At 44.5% G+C, this 19,621-nt stretch overlaps 1 protein-coding gene across 1 annotated transcript in view; it reads right to left on the bottom strand.

The window, feature by feature from the left end:
- Positions 1–5,360: 5,360 nt before the first annotated feature.
- Positions 5,361–19,621, bottom strand: part of LOC126426477 (ankyrin-1-like) — a 30,348-nt gene continuing 16,087 nt past the window's right edge. Inside the window, exon 2 of the mRNA XM_050088388.1 lies at positions 5,361–5,940. Within this exon, the coding sequence (XP_049944345.1) occupies positions 5,361–5,940 (580 nt within the window). The remainder of the gene's footprint in view (positions 5,941–19,621) is intronic.

The raw sequence follows: 19,621 nt of genomic DNA, 5'->3' as shown, positions 1-19,621 counted from the left end.
TTAGGTTAGTTAGGTCTAAGTAGTTCTAAGTTCTAGGGGACTTATGACCTAAGATGTTGAGTCCCATAGTGCTCAGAGCCATTTGAACCATATGCTTCAGAATTTCATGCACGCATGGAACTGGAGAATAACCGGAAGATTTTGTAGACAGACAAAGCCCACTTCCATCTGACAGGATACGTCAATACACAGAATTGTCGAATATGGGCAACGGAAAATCGACAAGCAAATCAACCAGTACCACTTCATCCTGAAAAGGTCACTGTTTGGTGCGGGTTTACGGCATCGTTTATCATAGGGCCATATTTTTTCGAAGAGACAGGTGCTTCCGGTCTTGTTACCTGTACCGTCACTGGTAAGCGCTATGAGTGTCTTTTGTGCGACCACGTCATTCCAGCTCTCCAACAGTGTGGGTGTGTGGATCACTTTTTTGCAAGATGGCGCACATCCGCATATTGCAAATCCAGTTGAGCAGCTGCTGAAGCGCCATTTCGGGAATGCTAGAATTATCAGTCGCCATTTCCATAGTTCTGGCTGTGGGGCTATCTAAAAGATGTTTTGTTCAGTGCTACGATTGCAAACTTAGCAGCATTGAAGGCAAGCATTGCACAACACATTCTGAACGTGACCCCGGAAACAATTCGATTAGTTGTGGAACATGCTGTTCCTCGATTTGAACTTGTTGAAGAAAATGGTGGACTGCATATTGAACATGTTTTGCGCCAGTCACACTGAAATTAATAACCAGATTCGATTTTGATTAATGCTTTTATGCGGTTTTTGGCCTCAGGACAATTACAAACAGATTTTTCCCATCCGGTGTGATATGACTCTGGCATGGTGGATGGTCTTACGTAACTAACAGTATTACACCCATGCACACTGAGTGGCACGTTAGGAATTGTTGTATGATTCATTTGTAGTTTGTAGTCGACTACTATTGAAATATGGTGCTTACGGCGCCATCTATTGCTACATTTTGTAACTATTTATTTTTCTTCTACCGTACGTTTTCCCCGTTCTCCGATAATATTCCGTTGACGTTTGATGTCATTATGACCAGTGGTGTTATTTCTACAGCAGTTTGAAAGTTTAACTTTATTTATAATGATAGTGTATATCAAATTTTGTGTTCAGTGTTATGAATTATGTGTTTGTTTTGACAATCTCTCTTCTGCAACATCTATGGCTTTTGGTCATTGTAATCTGATGACATGATAATATTACGAGCATAATCCATATTAGATGTAGCTTACTCTATATGTTGTAATGTGTCCCTTAACTGTAGCATTACAGCGGTGTGAAAAATGCGTGCCTAGAGGTTCTTTAAAGTGATAAAACGATTTCAGATGATAGACCTATAACACAGTTTGAATATTGCTACCTGCGCTTCACTGTAATGAAACACAGTAGTATTAAACCGTCTGTAATCTACACACACCAGTTAACTTAGTCTGGAATTAGAACTAATTTGGTGAGAATTTTGCTAATGATGTCACGTTATAAGTAGAGACACAAATTCCTGGACTACATGCATGGCAGACACAGAAGTAAATTTAATCTTGGAATTGAACTGGAGACGCTTTGTAACTATACATCCTCTATGGTAGTAATCTAGGTAGGGTGATATTTGCAGTAGTTTCTCATTTCATCATACATGCTCCTACCAAGTATTTTTCAGTATTCGTACATTGTGTAAAAAATATATTTATTAGTAATGGAGTATTTTTAAATTAATGTTGAGTTTTGAAGAAAGGAAATTTGACTCCTGTTGCTTAGTATGTTTCGTGGATGTGGTTCCCCACAGCTCTTAAATATATGACAAATGTCATGTTACAGCCCTGACCTGCAAACAAAATTCTTTATAAACACAGCCAGTTTCGGTCGACTGACCATCATCAACTTCATAGAAGTATTCACAGCATCATGTTAGGCCAAATACAAAATTATTAATGTCAGATGATAAAACCATGAACTAGGCAGTTATCACATTACAGTTAATAAAATGATCTGGGCTATTAGGACGTGGTCGAATGGATTTCACTATAAAACCTGACGTTTAGTCCGGAGATGGGGACGAAACGTCAGTACATTTTCAAGCTGGATCGTATCTTTGTTGAATGTCCGGTTCACACCCTGGCTCGCTACTGACTGCTGCAAGATTCCGCTTCCACGTACTGGCGTAGCGTCACGTTTTGAATACGCGAGCACAATTCGCCATTGTTGAATGCCGTCGTCCGCTGTTGCAACCATCCCGTGGTGGAAGAAGACTGGTACACTTCTTCTTCAGCATCAGAATCTGAATGTCATTCAATGTCACGCCCCACTCCATCCTACTGAAGTTCCTGGTGTGTTTTGCAATCTCCATGGCCTCTCCATATGGCCTTTCATGATGTCCGCGTGTGGCTGCCAGTATGTGAGTCCTATCAAAATGAATGTGGTGGTCTGCTCGCTGCAAAGCACGTCTCGCATCAGTTAATATACCAATGTCCCCTCTCCTGCAATGACCCCAGTGCTCTTCTACATGTTCTTTTACAGTTCTTTTTGTGCTACCCACGTATATCTCCCCATAACTACATGGAGTCTTATAAATTCCAACTTTTTCCAGAGGTTGACGACCATCGTTGACCAATTTTACGTGATTTTGAATCTTCTGTGTAGATGTGTAGATTACTGCCATGATCTGCTTTTTCAGGACATTTCCTATGCTGTCAGCCACGTCCTTAATAAATGGTAGGAAAACTTGCGATTTTACTGGCGGTAGAGCATCGCAATAATTTGTACGCAGTGGTCTTAACACTCTTTTCGCAGCCGTCCGGTGTGGCCGAGTGGTTCAAGGCGCTTCAGTCTGGAACCGCGCGACCGCTCCGGTCACAGGTTCGAATCCTGCCTCGGGCATGGATGTGTGTGATGTCCTTAGGTTAGTTAGGTTTAAGTGGTTCTAAGTTCCAGGGGACTGATGACCTCAGATGTTAAGTCCCATAATACTCAGAGCCATTTCAACCATTTTTGAACTCTTTTCACCTCAGCGAACGAACAACCATCCTTGAGCAATGTGTTGATCAGATGCTTTAAGTCTGCATGAAGCAGCTCTGCTTCACAGATTTTTATTGCTCTATCCGCCAACGTTTTTCTGATACCTCGCTTTTGCTGAGGGCGGTGGTTCGAATCCCAGTGTAGGTAACGGTTTGGTATGTAGGTTTTCAGTAAACCATGTGGTCCAGGTTACCATCTCCTTTCTTTAAAACTAGTGCATCAAGAAAATTTATCTTCTGCTAGCCTCCTCCTTCGGACGACGGCAGTCGGCAGCGGGTAATTGCACTCGCGTATTCAAAACGTATGATGTCACGCCGCTGCGCGGGAGCGGAATTTTGCTGTAGTCAGTAGCCAGCCAGGGTGTGAACCGGGCATTCAACAAAAGCAATCACCCCCTTTGAAAACGTCGGGTTTTAAAGTGAAATCCATGCGATCACGGCATAATAGCCCGGAATATATTAGTTGTGACATTTGTGGCTGTGAAAGGTTACATTTTACAGTTGTCAAGTCATAATACAAATACAAATTACATGATGGAGTGAATGTTTTTATGAACTTAATGCTGGTCAGTCGACAAAAACTGGTAGTGGAAAGAATGAATCTTATCAGCAGCTCAATACCTAAACAAGACACCTCTCTTGTTACTTACACTAATTTATAGACGTGTTCTACTGCTGTTATTTCTGTGATGTAACTTGAGTAGTTGTGTACACTAGATATACTACTGGCCATTAAAATTACTACACCACGAACATGACGTGCTACAGGCGCGAAATTTAACCGACAGGAAGAAGATGCTGTGATATGCAAATGATTAGCTTTTCAGAGCATTCACACGAAGTTGGCGCCGGTGGCGACACCTACAACGTGCTGACATGAGGCCGGCCCGAGTGGCCGAGCGGTTCTAGACGCTACAGTCTGGAGCCGCGCGACCGCAACGCTCGCAGGTTCGAATCATGCCTCGGGCATGGATGTGTGTGGTGTCCTTAGGTTAGTTAGGTTTAGGTAGTTCTAAGTTCTAGGGGACTGATGACCTCAGCAGTTAAGACCCCATAGTGCTCAGAGCCATTTCAACCATTTTTTTGCTGGCATGAGGAAAGTTTCCAACCGATTTCTCATACACAAACAGTGGTTGACCGGCGATGCCTGGTGAAACGTTGTTGTGATGCCTTGTGTAAGGAGGAGAAATGCGTACCATCACGTTTCCGACTTTGATAAATGGAGGTTTGCAAGACAACAACCATCTGCGCGAACAGTTCGACGACGTTTGCAGCAGCACGAACTATCAGCTCGGAGACCATGGCTGCGGTTACCCTTGGCGCTGCATGACAGACAGGAGCGCCTGCGATGGTCTACTCAGCGACGAACGTGGGTGTACGAATGGCAAAACGACATTTTTTCGGATGAATCCAGGTTCTGTGTACAGCATCACTATGGTCGCGTCCATGTTTGGGGACATCGCGGTGAACGCACATTGGAAGCCTGTATTCGTCATCGCCGTACTGGCGTATGACCTGGCTTGATGGTATGGGGTGCCATTGGTTACACGTCTCGGTTACTTCTTGTTCGCATTGACAGCACTTTGAACAGTGGATGTGTTACGACACGTGGCTCTATCCCTCATTCGATCCCTGCGAAACCGTGCATTTCAGCAGGATAATGCACGACCGCATGTTGCAGGTCCTGTACGTGCCTTTCTGGATATTGAAAATGCTAGACTGCTGCCCTGGACAGCACATTCTCCAGATCTCTCACCAATTGGAAACGTCTGGTCAATGGTGGCCGAGTAACTGGCATGTCACAATACACCGGTCACTAGTCTTGATGAACTGTGTTATCGTGTTGAAGTTCCATGAGCAGCTTACCTGTACAAGCCATCCGAGCTCTGTTTGACTCAATGTCCAGGCATATCAAGGTCGTTATTACGGGGAGAGGTGGTTGTTCTGGGTATTGATTTCTTAGGATCTATGCACCCGAATTGCGTGAAAATGTAATCACATGTCAGTTCTAGTATAATATATTTGCCCAATGAATATCCGTTTATTGTCTGGATTTCTTCTTGGTGTAGCAATTTTAATGGCCAGTAGTGTATACACATACCTAGATTTGTTGGTTTGGAGGGTTCAAGGGACCACTCATTAATTTATGGATATGTTCTATTGGTTTTATTTTTCTGAGTAGTTATGTACACTAGATAGATACAGATAGGAACAATAACTGCTGGATGAAGTTTTCATTACGTTTTATTTAAAAAGAAATAAGACGAAATCATTTAGAGACATTCTTTTCGTTTTAGTCTACAGATGTTTCTTGGACAGCTAGCTTCATCTTAGCAAGTCTATCAGTTGCTGGCGGTTGTTCTGCCTGGCGATGTCCAGCGGTGTGTTCCCACTGTTATTTCTAGCGCCTCTGTCAGCCCCAGCCTCCAGCAACACAATCGCCGTCTCAGTGTGGCCACTGTATGCTGCGAGGTGCAGGGGTGTCCACCCATTTTGATTCCTGGCATTGTGGTAGGGAGAGGAGGTCAGCAGCAGCCGCACCACGTCTGTGTGACCGTGCTCTGCCGCATAGTGCAGTGGCGTCCTCTCATACTGGTTCCTGGCGTTAGGGTCGGCAGCAGAAGACAACAGCAGCCGCACGACCGCCGCGTGGCCGCTCTCTGCAGCCGAGTGCAGGGGCGTGCTCTGTCTGGAGTTCCTGCTGTCCACCTCTGCCCCATTCTCGAGGAGACGCCTCGCCGCCTCCACCTGTCCCCTGCGTGCTGCCCGGTGCAGGCACGTCTCCCCCTCTCCACCCCTCGACCCCACATCCGCTCCCACTGCGAGTAGCGCCACCAACTCCTCCACTGCTCCCTCCTCAGCCGCCTGGATCAGCCTCCTGCTCTTCTCCTCTGCAGAAAGATTCCTGCACAAATCACAGAAATTCTCATACTTTATTACAAGTATATTGGAAGCACAACTATGGCAATCTCTAGGTATACTGAGGTGCAGAGGTGATTTCTTTCGACCTTTCGGTGATATTGGTGTCTAGTCATTGCCCTCTGCCGACAGAGACGCTTCATGCAGCTAATACTAGGCTTCATTTACAGCAGGCCTTTCTGACACTTGCAAATGGGACAAACAAAACTAATCACAACACCAAATCTTTACAGAAAATCACCTGTCACAGCAGCAAAAAATTTCAGTCCCATCGAAGACAGAAACCAAGCGTTTACCAGAAAACCATTTAGTCCACAACTTTTAGATATAGGTATGATACTAACTCAACTGCTTGCAGTGCACAGGGTAGCCAGTTGGTCTTAGGCGCCTCACTACGGTTCATACAGCTCTCTGCATCGGAGGTTCGAATCGTCCCTTGGGCATGGACGTGTGTGATAAGCTTAGCATAATCTGCTTACAATAAGTACTGTGTACATCTAGGGGTCTAGCGTGGTCTAGGGGTAGCGTCTTTGATTCATAATTAATACGTCTTTGGTCCCGGGTTCGATCCCTGCCACTGCCTAAATTTTGATAAATAATCAGCATTGGCGGTCGAAGACTTCCGGCATACCGGCATAAGAAGTCAGCCTCATTCTGCCAACGGCCTTGTCAAAGAGGGCGGAGGAGAGGACAGAGGTTCAGGGCACTCTCTTGTCCTAGGGGTGGGAAATTGCCCCTAAAGGCGGAAGAATCAGCAATGATCGACGACATGAGGATGCAGAAGGCAATGGAAACCGCTGCATTGAAGACACGTAACGTGTATCCACAGGACATGTGGCCTGTAATTGAAGAAGTGTCATCATGATCTCTCCATTGGCAAAAGATTCCGGAATAGTCCCCCATTCGGATCTCTGGGAGGGGACTGCCAAAGGGGAGGTTACCATGAGAAAAAGATTAAATAATCTACGAAAGGATAACGTTATACGAGTCGGGGCGTGGAATGTGAGAAGCTTGAACGTGGTAGGGAAACTAGAAAATCTGAAAAGGGAAATGCAAAGGCGCAATCTAAATATAGTAGGGGTCAGTGAAGTGGAGTGGAAGGAAGACAAGGATTTCTGGTCAGATGAGTATCGGGTGTTATCAACAGCAGCAGAAAATGGTATAACAGGTGTAGGATTCGTTATAAATAGGAAGGTAGGGCAGAGGGTGTGTTACTGTGAACAGTTCAGTGACCAGGTTGTTCTAATCAGAATCGACAGCAGACCAACACCGACAACGATAGTTCAGCTATACATGCCGACGTCGCAAGCTGAAGATGAACAGATAGAGAAAGTGTATGAGGATATTGAGAGGGTAATGCAGTATGTAAAGGGCGAAGAAAATCTAATAGTCATGGGCGACTGGAATGCAGTTGTAGGGGAAGGAGTAGAAAAAAAGGTTACAGGAGAATATGGGCTTGGGACAAGAAATGAAAGAGGAGAAAGACTAATTGAGTTCTGTAACAAGTTTCAGCTAGTAATAGCGAATACCCTGTTCAAGAATCACAAGAGGAGGAGGTATACTTGGAAAAGGCCGGGAGATACGGGAAGATTTCAATTAGATTACATCATGGTCAGACAGAGATTCCGAAATCAGATGCTGGATTGTAAGGTGTACCTAGGAGCAGATATAGACTCAGATCACAATATAGTAGTGATGAAGAGTAGGCTGAAGTTCAAGACATTAGTCAGGAAGAATCAATACGCAAAGAAGTGGTATACGGAAGTACTAAGGAATGACGAGATACGTTTGAAGTTCTCTGACGCTATAGATACAGCAATAAGGAATAGCGCAGTAGGCACTACAGTTGAAGAGAAATGGACATCTCTAAAAAGGGCCATCACAGAAGTTTGGAAGGAAAACATAGGTACAAAGAAGGTATCTGCGAAGCAACCATGGGTAACAGAAGAAATACTTCAGTTGATTGATGAAAGGAGGAAGTACAAACATGTTCCGGGAAAATCAGGAATACAGAAATACAAGTCGCTGAGGAATGAAATAAATAGTAAGTGCAGGGAAGCTAAGACGGAATGGCTGCAGGAAAAATGTGAAGACATCGAAAAAGATATGATTGTCGGAAGGACAGACTCAGCATACAGGATAGTCAAAACAACCTTTGGTGACATTAAAAGCAATGGTGGTAACATTAAGAGTGCAACGGCAATTCCACTGTTAAATGCAAAAGGCGAGAGCAGATGGGAGGAAAGAATACATTGAAAGCATCTATGAGGGTGAAGATTTATCTGATGTGATAGAAGAAGAAACAGGAATCGATATAGAAGAGATAGGGGATCCAGTATTAGAATCGGAATTTAAAAGAGCTTTGGAGGACTTACGGCCAAATAAGGCAGAAGGGATAGGTAACATTCCATCAGAATTTCTAAAATCATTGGGAGAAGTGGCAACAAAACGACTATTCACGTTGGTGTGTAGAATATACGAGTCTGGCGATATACCATCCGACTTTCGGAAAAGCATCATCCACACAATTCCGAAGACGGCAAGAGCTGACAAGTTCGAGAATTATCGCACAATCAGCTTAACAGCTCATGCATCGAAGCTGCTTACAAGAATAATACACAGAAGAATGGAAAAGAAAATTGAGTATGCGCTAGGTGACGATCAGTTTGGCTTTAGGAAAAGTAAAGGGACGAGAGAGGCAATTCTGACGTTACGGCTAATAATGGAAGCAAGGCTAAAGAAAAATCAAGACACTTTCATAGGATTTGTCGACCTGGAAAAAGCGTTCGACAATGTAAAATGGTTAAAGCTGTTCGAGATCCTGTAAAAAGGGGTAAGCTATAGGGAGAGACGGGTCATATACAATATGTACAACAACCAAGAGGGAATAATAAGAGTGGACGATCAAGAACGAAGTGCTCGTATTAAGAAGGGTGTAAGACAAGGCTGTAGCCTTTCGCCCCTACTCTTCAATCTGTACATCGAGGAAGCAATGATGGAAATAAAAGAAAGGTTCAGGAGTGGAATTAAAATACAAGGTGAAAGGATATCAGTGATACGATTCGCTGATGACATTGCTATCCTGAGTGAAAGTGAAGAAGAATTAATTGATCTGCTGAATGTGAACAGTCTAATGAGTACACAGTATGGTTTGAGAGTAAATCGGAGAAAGACGAAGGTATTGAGAAGTAGTAGAAATGAGAACAGGATTGATGGTCACGAAGTCAATGAAGTAAGGAATTCTGCTACCTAGGCAGTAAAATAACCAATGACGGACGGAGCAAGGAGGACATCAAAAGCAGACTCGCTATGGCAAAAAAGGCATTTCTGGCCAAGAGAAGTCTACTCATATCAAATACCGGCCATAATTTGAGGAAGGAATTTGTGAGGATGTACGTCAGGAGTACAGCATTGTATGGTTGTGAAACATGGACTCTGGGAAAACGGGAACAGAAGAGAATCGAAGCATTTGAGATGTGGTGCTATAGACGAATGTTGAAAATTAGGTGGACTGATAAGGTAAGGAATGAGGAGGTTCTACGCAGAATCGGAGAGGAAAGGAATATGTGGAAAACACTGAAGGAGAAGGGACAGGATGATAGGTCATCTGCTAAGACATGAGGGAATGACTTCCATGGTACTAGAGGGAGCTGTAGAGGGCAATAAGTGTAGAGGAAGACAGAGATTTGATTACGTCAAGCAAATAATTGAGGACATAGGTTGCAAGTGCTACTCTGAGATGAAGATGAAGAGGTTAGCACAGGAAAGGAATTCGTGGCGAGCCGCATCAAACCAGTCAGTAGACTAATGACAAAAAAAAAAAAAAAACAAGTCTAGGGACCGATGACTTCAGCAGTTTGGTCCCATGAGAATTTACCACCACCACCACCACCAACTCCCTCCCACTACACAAAATCACACTTGTCTTCATGTGCATATGGCCATACTTGCAAGGATAAATTTGCTTGCATGAGAAAAACGTGGCTGGCCGGAGTGTCCAAGTGGCTCCTGGCGCTACAGTCTGGAACCGCGCGACCGCTACGGTCGCAGGTTCGAATCCTGCCTCGGGCATGGATGTGTGTGATGTCCTTAGGTTAGTTAGGTTTCAGTAGTTCTATGGTTTAGGGGACTGATATCCTCAGAAGTTAAGTCCCATAGTGCTCAGAGCCATTTGAACCATTTTTTTGAGAAAAAAGTGTACACACACACACACACACACACACACACACACACACACACACACACACACACACACACACACTTAAATTATTGTGGCTGTGTAGCATGTGAAGTGCATGCGAAGGGTCTAACTATATTCAGAAAGGACAGATTTAATATAGTTACTCAGTGCAGACTTTATTGCTGACAGAAGTACTTTACGTTGTATTCACACTGACATAGCCAATTCCGAAAAGTTCAAAGAAAACTTGCGTCTCATCTCAAATAGGTACCCCACTCATAGAATTATATTTGGTTTTAACTTCAATCCATGCTTGACGTTTTGGCGAAAATAGATGCTTAAAGTCGGTGGTATACGTATAGCGTCGCGTGAAATCGTACTGAATGCTATTGAACAATTTGTTGACCAGCCGACTAAAGGTGTTAACGGTTGCGACCTCTTAGCAATACATAATCCTGACTAAGTACAGAGTGTCATGACCCATACACGGATTAGTGACCACAAGGTCATTGTACTGTGGCTGAGTACCATCATATCAACATTCACCATAAGTAAAGCAAAATACGTCCGTTTATGAAAGCAGGTAAAAATTCGTTTGGCGCCTTCGTAAATGGCAGTCTCCCCTCCTACCTAAGTGTAGATCAGATATGACTTGAAATTGTATCAACAGCAATTGTGAGATATACACTAAAGAAATCAATAACAGAGTGTACTGATTCCTTATGGTACACAAAAGAGGTCACCCCAAATGTAATAGAACGCAAAATCCCCAAGAAACTGTATCTCAATCTCTTGCAGGAAAGCTAAAGAGCTTCTCGTCATACATTAAGCTCACTAGCGGAAAGACGCAAGCAGTATCTTCATTACACGATAACATTGGCATACTGACTAACTACGGTTTCCCGTAATTTCTACCTCAAAGAAGAGGAAGTAAATATTGCGGAACACGATTCAAGGACAACTGCTAACAGGAGTAACTAGAAGTACATATACTGAGTGGAGTGAAGTTGCTTAAATCTCGGAATAAAGGCAAGGTCTCCAGTCGAGACTGTATACCAGGCAAGTTCCTTTCAGAGTATGCTGATACAATAGCGCCATTTTTAGCAATCATATACAAGCGCTCGCTCGTCGACAGTTGCACACCAATACCCAAGAAAGCAAATACGAGTAATCCGGTGAATTGCAGGACCCATATCATTAAGACTGATTCGCAGCAGGGTTTTGGAACATGTACAGTGTTCGAACATTATGAATTACGTCGAAAATAACGATTTATTTACCAATAGCCCACAAGGATTCAGAAAATATCGTTCTAGTGAAAGTCGGCTAGTTATTTATTCTCACGAAGCAATAAATGCTATCGACGGATGATGCCAGATTGATTCTAGATTTTTTAGAAGGTTTTTGACACCATTCCCCACAAGCAACTTCTAATCGACATGCTTGCTCATGGAATATCGTCTGACTTGTCCTACTGGATCTGTGATTTCGTGTCAGAAAGGTCACAGTTCGCAGTAAATGATGGAAAGTCATCGAGTAAAATAAAAGCAGTATCTGGCGTTTACCATGGAAGTGTTGTAGGCCTTCTTCTGGTCCTGATTTACAGAAGCTGTTTTGGAGACAATCTGAGAAGCCCTCTTAGATGGTTGACAGATGATGCCGCCCTATACAGTCTTGTAAAATCATCATATCATAAAAAAAAATTGCAAAATTATTTAGACAAGGTATCTGTAGGGTGCGGAAAGTGCCAGTTGCCTCTAAACAATGAAAAATGTGAAACCATTCATATGAGAAATAAAAGGAATCCGTCAATTTTCGGTTACACGATAAATTACACAAACGGAAAGGCTGTCAATTCAACTGAATACTTACGCATTACGATTATGTAGATACTGTTACGGGGAAGACAAACCAAAGACTGAAATTTATTGGCAGTCACTCAGAAGATGCAACATGTCTATTAAAAAGAGACTGCTACACTATGCTTGTCCTACTTTTCTGGAGTATTGCTGCGTGGCACGGGATCTATCACGTATTTACCGAGGACATCGAAAAAGTTCAAAAAAGGGAGGCTCCTTTTGTATTATAGGGGACATACGCAAATTGATATGGCAATCATAAAAAAAGGCGACTTCCGTTGCGGCAGGACCTTCTCACGGAAATTCAGTCACCGGCTTTCTCCTCAGTTGTGAATTTCAGAGTAATAGTCTAGTTGTCGATGAACATTAATATCCACAGATTGTGAGGGTAAAATTATTTTTCGTACACTTATCAAATTCGAAATACTGCTCCAAGCCAATCACGCTTTCCTGAATACGCTTGTAAACGTCAGTCGCAGATGTATGTATTGAGAAGTGTCATTTTCATGTGACAGCCTAATTGCAATGTGTGTAGTAGACAACACCTACGTATTGATACCACAAACTATTTCGTTCCTTTGCTCAGGACTAAAATGCAGCAAATTGCGTAGCAACTAAAGACAGTTAAGGAAACTTCGTTAAAGCATTCTGGAAAGTCAAATATTACATCTGATAAAGCCAAATACGAGTACTCTCTTTCTTTGCCTAGAAGTATTACGTACACATGGAGGTGCTAACATCACTGTTTTCTCTGAAAATTGTGCATTTCATGTCCTCCAACCGGACATTTCTGTACTGACAACCGTGCAAAACGCTCCTTGCTCTATGTTATCGAATTAGGAGGCAGAAAATATCAATTCTGGGCGACTATACACTGGTCAACAACATGGATGCCGCTTTGGCCCCAACGCTGCTGCAGTAGGCGTTGGCCTATTGAAGACTTGTTTTGTCTGCGTTGTCTGCAACGGTTCACACGGACCTGTAGTCTGACACGAAGTACTAGCAACGGTGATGCTTAGTTTAAAAAACGCTGAGAACACGGAGAGTGGCCAATGTCATTTCTGCGTTCTCAAGAGATCCTACAAAAGCCAGTCAAACCCTCAGTTGTGGAAATGGGTACTTAAGCGTAGAGTAACCAAGCCGCTGTACAGTTCCTGTACAGATTTTCGCCTTTACTGCTAGTGCTGTAATGTTAGCCAGATGAAAACTGAATAGGGCGAGTGACTGTCAAGGACATTTAGCCTACCAGGTGCTCTCATTACTACTGTGCGTTTTTTGGAATTTGCACTTTAAATACAAGCCTGTTGCCTCATCATCTGTTCCAGTGTAACAGCCCCCTCCCCCCCCCCCCCCCTGCTGAAATCCAGCAGATGTTCTGGGTGGCCTAGTTACTATCTACACTGTCTGATCAAAAGTATCCAGACACCCCCAAAAACATACGTTTTGCATATTAGCTGCATCGTGTTGCCGCCTACTGGCAGGTACTCCATATCAGCGACCTCGGTAGTCATCAGACATCGTGAGAGAGCCGAATGGGGCGCTCCGCTGCACTCACGGACTTCGAACGTGGTCAGGTGATTGGGTGTCACTTGCGTCATACGTCTGTAAACAAGGTTTCCACGCTCCTAAACATCCTTAGATCCAGTGGAAACTTGAAAAATCACGCACAGCACAAAAGCTTACAGGCAGACCTCGTCTGTTGACTGACAGCTGACAGTTGAAGAGGATCGTAATGTGTAATAGGTAGACATCTATCCAGACCGTCACGCAGGAACTCCAAACTGCATCAGGATCCACTGCAAGTACTATTGTGACAGTCAGGCGGGAGGTGAGAAAACTTGGATTTCACGATTGAGCGGCTGCTCATAAGCCAGGCATTACGCCAGTAAATGCCAAGCGACACCTCGCCTGGTGTAAGCAGCGTAAACGTTGGACGATTGAACAGTGGAAAAACATTGTGTGGAGTGACGAATGACAGTACACAATGTGGCGATCCGATGGCAGGGTGTGGGTATGGCGAATGCCCGGTCAACGTCATCTGCCAGCGTGTATAATGCCAACCATAAAATTTGGAGGCTGTGGTGTTATGATGTGGTCGTGTTTTTCATGGAGGGGGCTTGCACCCCTTGTTCGGGCATGGCGACTGCATCTTTCAGCATGATCGAGCGCCTGTTCATAATGCACGGCTTGTAGCGGAGTGGTTACACAACAATAACATCCGTGTAATGGGCTGGCCAGCACAGAGTCCTGACCTGGATCCTATAGAACACCTTCGGGATGTTTTGGAACGCCGACTTCGCGCCAGGCCTCAACGACCGACATTGATACTTGTCAGTGCAGCACTCCGTGATGAGTGGGCTTCCATTCCCCAAGGAACCTTCCAGCACCTGATTGAACGTATGCCTGCGAGAGTCGAAGCTGTCATCAAGGCTAAGGGTGGGCCAACATCATTCTGAATTCCAGCATTACTCATGTATGACGCCACGAACGTTTAGGTCATTTTCAGCCAGGTGTACGGATACTTTTGATCACATTGAGTATATTCTGTTAGTAGCACCACTCGTGCACTTTTCGGTCTCGGTGTTTCGGCTGTTACGAGGACGTGCTGAAAAATAATGCCTCCGAATTTTTAGTTCTGTTCTCAATATCGGTTTAGGTATTACATGTTATCCGTATTACTCACTCGACTTTCGTGCTTCGCTGATGCAAGCTGCAACCCTCTGACGTTAGAGGGCTCCAAATTGCAACGGCGTTGTTTGATGACACCTTGCCAGTACGTGAGAAACAGGGTATTCTAATCGAGCTTCTAACAGTAGAAAACGTTCCTCCAACTGAAATCCATAGTAGAATGAAAACTGTGTACGGTGATGTATAAAATATTCTCGGTATTCTTGCCGCGTCAGTTCTAGATAAAATCTCAAGCTTTCGATGATTACCTCCATCGTCATCGTCAGGAGCTGACTGTCTCCACTGCTGCTATGGTAGCCTCTATATAGCCTGAAGACGGCTTCTGATTGGTCGGCGATTACATGCTGCTGTCTCAGACGGTGTCACTGTGTGCGCCGGTGGCGCCACCGCTTCCGTTTGAACGTAAACCTTGGAAGGAACGTCTCTGCTGCTTCTCTGCATCAAGCGCTCGTTTCCACGCACAGCTCAGATGGTATCCACTATCGCGGTTAAAGTTCTTTTGGTTCATTCTTATTTCAACAGCCTCCTTAATAATAGAATCCCAGTACGTGGAGGCATGGGACAGAATTTTAGTTTCATCGAACAATATTTTGTGTTTGTTCGTGAGGCTGTGCTCCGCAATTGCCGATTTCTCCAGCTCTCTATTTTTAATATGGCGTTGGTGTTCTGCACAGTGGTCGGAAACGGTACGAATAGTCTGACCTATATAATTGCTTCCACACTCACAGGGTATATTATAAACTCCAGGGACCCTGAGGCCGAGATTGTCCTTAACAGGGCGCATCATCTCCTTAATTTTCTTAGGAGGACGAAAAATCGGTCTAATACCACGTCTACCCAGGAATCTTCCTATTTTGCTGGAAATTGCGCCACAAAAAGGAAGAACCGCAATCGGTGTTTCATCCTGTGAGGTTGCAGCATTATCACGTGTCCTTCTTTTGGAGAACGCTGCCTTTATATCGCGTGCACCATAGCCGTTCTTTCGGAACACGTTCTTCAGGTGATTAATCTCGGACCTTAAGTGGTCCTTGTCAGAAACAGTTTTGGCTCTATATACCAACGTGTTCAAAACGGCTCTCTTCTGAGCAGGGTGATGGAAACTTTGCGCGTTCAGGTATAAATCGGTATGCGTCGGCTTACGGTCTACAGAGTGGTCAAGACGCCCGTCCGTCTGTCGTTGTACTAAAACGCCTAAGAAAGGCAGCCTACCTTCCTTCTCCATCTCGACAGTGAACTGGATGTTCGAATGGATGCTGTTCATGTGTTCCATGAATTCTTTGAGAGCTTCTTCGCCGTGTGGCCAGATCATAAATAATAACACATGAACAGTATCCATTCGAACATCCAGTTCACTGTCGAGATGGAGAAGGAACGGAGATTGCCTTTCTTAGACGTTTTAGTACAACGACAGACGGACGGGCGTCTTGGCCACTCTGTAGACCGTAAGCCGACGCATACCGATCTATACCTGAACGCGCAAAGTTTCCATCACCCTTCTCAGAAGAGAGCCGTTTTGAACACGTTAGTATATAGAGCCAAAACTGTTTCTGACAAGGACCACTTAAGGTCCGAGATTAATCACCTGAAGAACGTGTTCCGAAAGAACGGCTATGGTGCACGGGATATAAAGGCAGCGTTCTCCAAAAGAAGGAAACGTGATGCCGGCCGAAGTGGCCGTGCGGTTAAAGGCGCTGCAGTCTGGAACCGCAGGACCGCTACGGTCGCAGGTTCGAATCCTGCCTCGGGCATGGATGTTTGTGATGTCCTTAGGTTAGTTAGGTTTAACTAGTTCTAAGTTCTAGGGGACTAATGACCTCAGCAGTTGAGTCCCATAGTGCTCAGAGCCATTTGAACCATTTTTGCAGGAAACGTGATAATGCTGCAACCTCACAGGATGAAACACCGATTGCGGTTCTTCCTTTTTGTGGCGCAATTTCCAGCAAAATAGGAAGAGTCCTGGGTAGACGTGGTATAAGACCGATTTTTCGTCCTCCTAAGAAAATTAAGGAGATGATGCGCCCTGTTAAGGACAATCTCGGCCTCAGGATCCCTGGAGTTTATAATATACCCTGTGAGTGTGGAAGCAATTATATAGGTCAGACTATTCGTACCGTTTCCGACCACTGTGCAGAACACCAACGCCATATTAAAAATAGAGAGCTGGAGAAATCGGCAATTGCGGAGCACAGCCTCACGAACAAACACAAAATATTGTTCGATGAAACTAAAATTCTGTCCCATGCCTCCACGTACTGGGATTCTATTATTAAGGAGGCTGTTGAAATAAGAATGAGCCAAAAGAACTTTAACCGCGATAGTGGATACCATCTGAGCTGTGCGTGGAAACGAGCGCTTGATGCAGAGAAGCAGCAGAGATGTTCCTTCCAAGGTTTACGTTCCAGCGGAAGCGGTGGCGCCACCGGCGCACACAGTGACACCGTCTGAGACAGCAGCACGTAATCGCCGACCAATCAGAAGCCGTCTTCCGGCTATATAGAGGCTACCATAGCAGAAGTGGAGACAGTCAGCTCCTGACTATGACGATGGAGGTAATCGTCGAAAGCTGGAGATTTTATCTATAACTGACGCGGCAAGAATACAGAGAATATTTTATACATAAGTGCCGCCGCGAAAAACTTCGTTCCCATGTGTATGGTGATGATTGTACCGACATCTGTACTGTGTGGCGTTGGGTTGTTCATGTTCGTAGTGAAGGAAATTGTGAAGCTATCCTCAATGTGAGAGAGCTCGGAGTTGACGACCCTCATCGAATCGTTTTGATGAACTCGTCAGAAAAAATTGTCGAATATCACAGACGTAGGCCTCAGGCCAGCGTGGCATATCACGAGAGCCTGTACAGGCGATGATTGCAGAACTGCGTTGCAGAAACTGTGTGTACGGTATAGGTGCCTCGAATGCTCACTCCTGACATGAAATGGAGGACACTGGACGTCTGTCAACAGTTTCGTTTGCGTTATGAGCGACAGGGTGACGGGTTGGTTGAAATGGCTCTGAGCACTATGGGACTTAATATCTGAGGTCATCAGTCCCCTAGAACTTAGAACTACTTAAACCTAACTACCCTAAGGACATTACACAATCCATGCCCGAGGCAGGATTCGAACCTGCGACCGAAGCGGTCGTGCGGTTCCAGACTGAAGCGCCTAGAACCGCTCGGCCACATCGACCGGCGGTGACGGGGTTCTTGAGAACAATGAGGCAGGTGATGAAAGCTGTGTTCACCATTTTGAACCAGATAAGAAGAGATCACCACCGGAGTTTCGCCTTGAAGGATCACCGACACCAAAACACTTGAAGACCCTGTCATCAGCAGGCAAAGACGTGCTCACAGTGTTTTTGGATGTACAAGGTGTGGTGCATTTGGAACTCATGCCTAAAGACACTACGGTAATCTCCGCAAGGTACTGAAAGACCCACAGAACAGTCAAAGTACGAATTGTATTAGTCCGTCTACACATGGAGCACCCTTTTCGTGAGCATATCCAAACCTGGCCACACAAGAGCTCTGTGTCACGTACAACAATCCGATGCGTTGGGTTTACTTTCAATCAACAGCTTCCAAATAGTCCATACAGTTTCCAAAACTTACAGAACACTTTCGAGGACTTCATGTTGGTAGTTATGCAAGCGGAGGTGAAGTTGTGGCCACGTCAGTATATTGAAATATTCTACAGTGCGCTCATGGCCAAACTGGTCTGCCGTTAGTCTAAATATGTCCGTCGTTAGGGTGACTACGTTCAGAAATAACTATGTAAACATGAAATAAAGATGTGGAATGTTGATACAGTTTGCTGTATTTAAGATGCGTGAAGAGGTTTCACTAAAAATTCGGAGGCATTACCTTTCGGCACTCCGTCGTAAAAGGAGGGGATCTCTGTACTCTAAATATGTTGTTGAAGCACCGAAACACGTCATCTGCAGTGCGTGAAGGCTTTGATTTGTATGTGTGTGGGTGTTGGAACGAACAGTGGCGTCAAAATGTAGGGAAGCGAATGGGCTGTATTTCTTTATGTCAGAGAAATACTGGGCTCATTGATGTCACATCCGTCATTGAGAACGAAAGAGAAAAATTACATCAGCCCAATGCATTTTAACATGGAGCGCAAACATTCGAACGTGTGGTGTTAGTTCCTATGCTACCAAGCTGCTTGGTATGAAGCGATGTGTGCAAGTTGATGCGATAGCGTCGAAACTTTGACTTTCACTCTCTTGGAAACTATTCAGTGCTCGCACTTACGACATAATAGCGTCCATTTACTTTATTCTTCTTACACCCAGGAAAGTTTTGACTGTGCCAGAGAGGGACGTACTGCGGCTCGTACGATGTTGTTTCAGGAAGCTGCTTCAAAAAATGGCTCTGAGCACTATGGGACTTAACATCTATGGTCATCAGTCCCCTAGAACTTAGAACTACTTAAACCTAACTAACCTAAGGACATCACACAACACCCAGTCATCACAAGGCAGAGAAAATCCCTGACCCCGCCATGAATCGAACCCGGGAACCCGGCCGTGGGAAGCGAGAACGCTACCGCACGACCACGAGCTGCGGACTCAGGAAGCTGCTGATGTCACTTCACACCTCCATATGGAACATGGAGTTCTTGCAGTATTTCCGCAACGGAAACATGGATCAAGCAGTCCCTGTGGATCGTGAAAGTCGCCCTTGACAAACTAATATAGTAGCGGAATTAATCACCATGTCCTGCATCTGACAGCATTCCTATGATGTAATTAGGCTTATAAAAGTGAGATTAAATAATTTTGATTCCCTTAAAACTGACCTGTTTCATTTCCTGTTATCTGTCATATTTTTTACTCTCTCTTTTCACCCTTTTCCTCAAACTATATCACTGCTGAGCTTTTAGACGACTTGCTGGATGCTACTTGAGGATTTCATACCCTCGGCAGTGGGTCGA

Source organism: Schistocerca serialis, chromosome 11 (assembly GCF_023864345.2).
Source record: "Schistocerca serialis cubense isolate TAMUIC-IGC-003099 chromosome 11, iqSchSeri2.2, whole genome shotgun sequence".
NCBI classification, from domain to species: Eukaryota; Metazoa; Arthropoda; class Insecta; order Orthoptera; family Acrididae; genus Schistocerca; species Schistocerca serialis.
The sequence above is the reverse complement of the archived record's forward strand: the minus strand, read 5'-3'. Positions and strand labels throughout refer to the sequence as shown.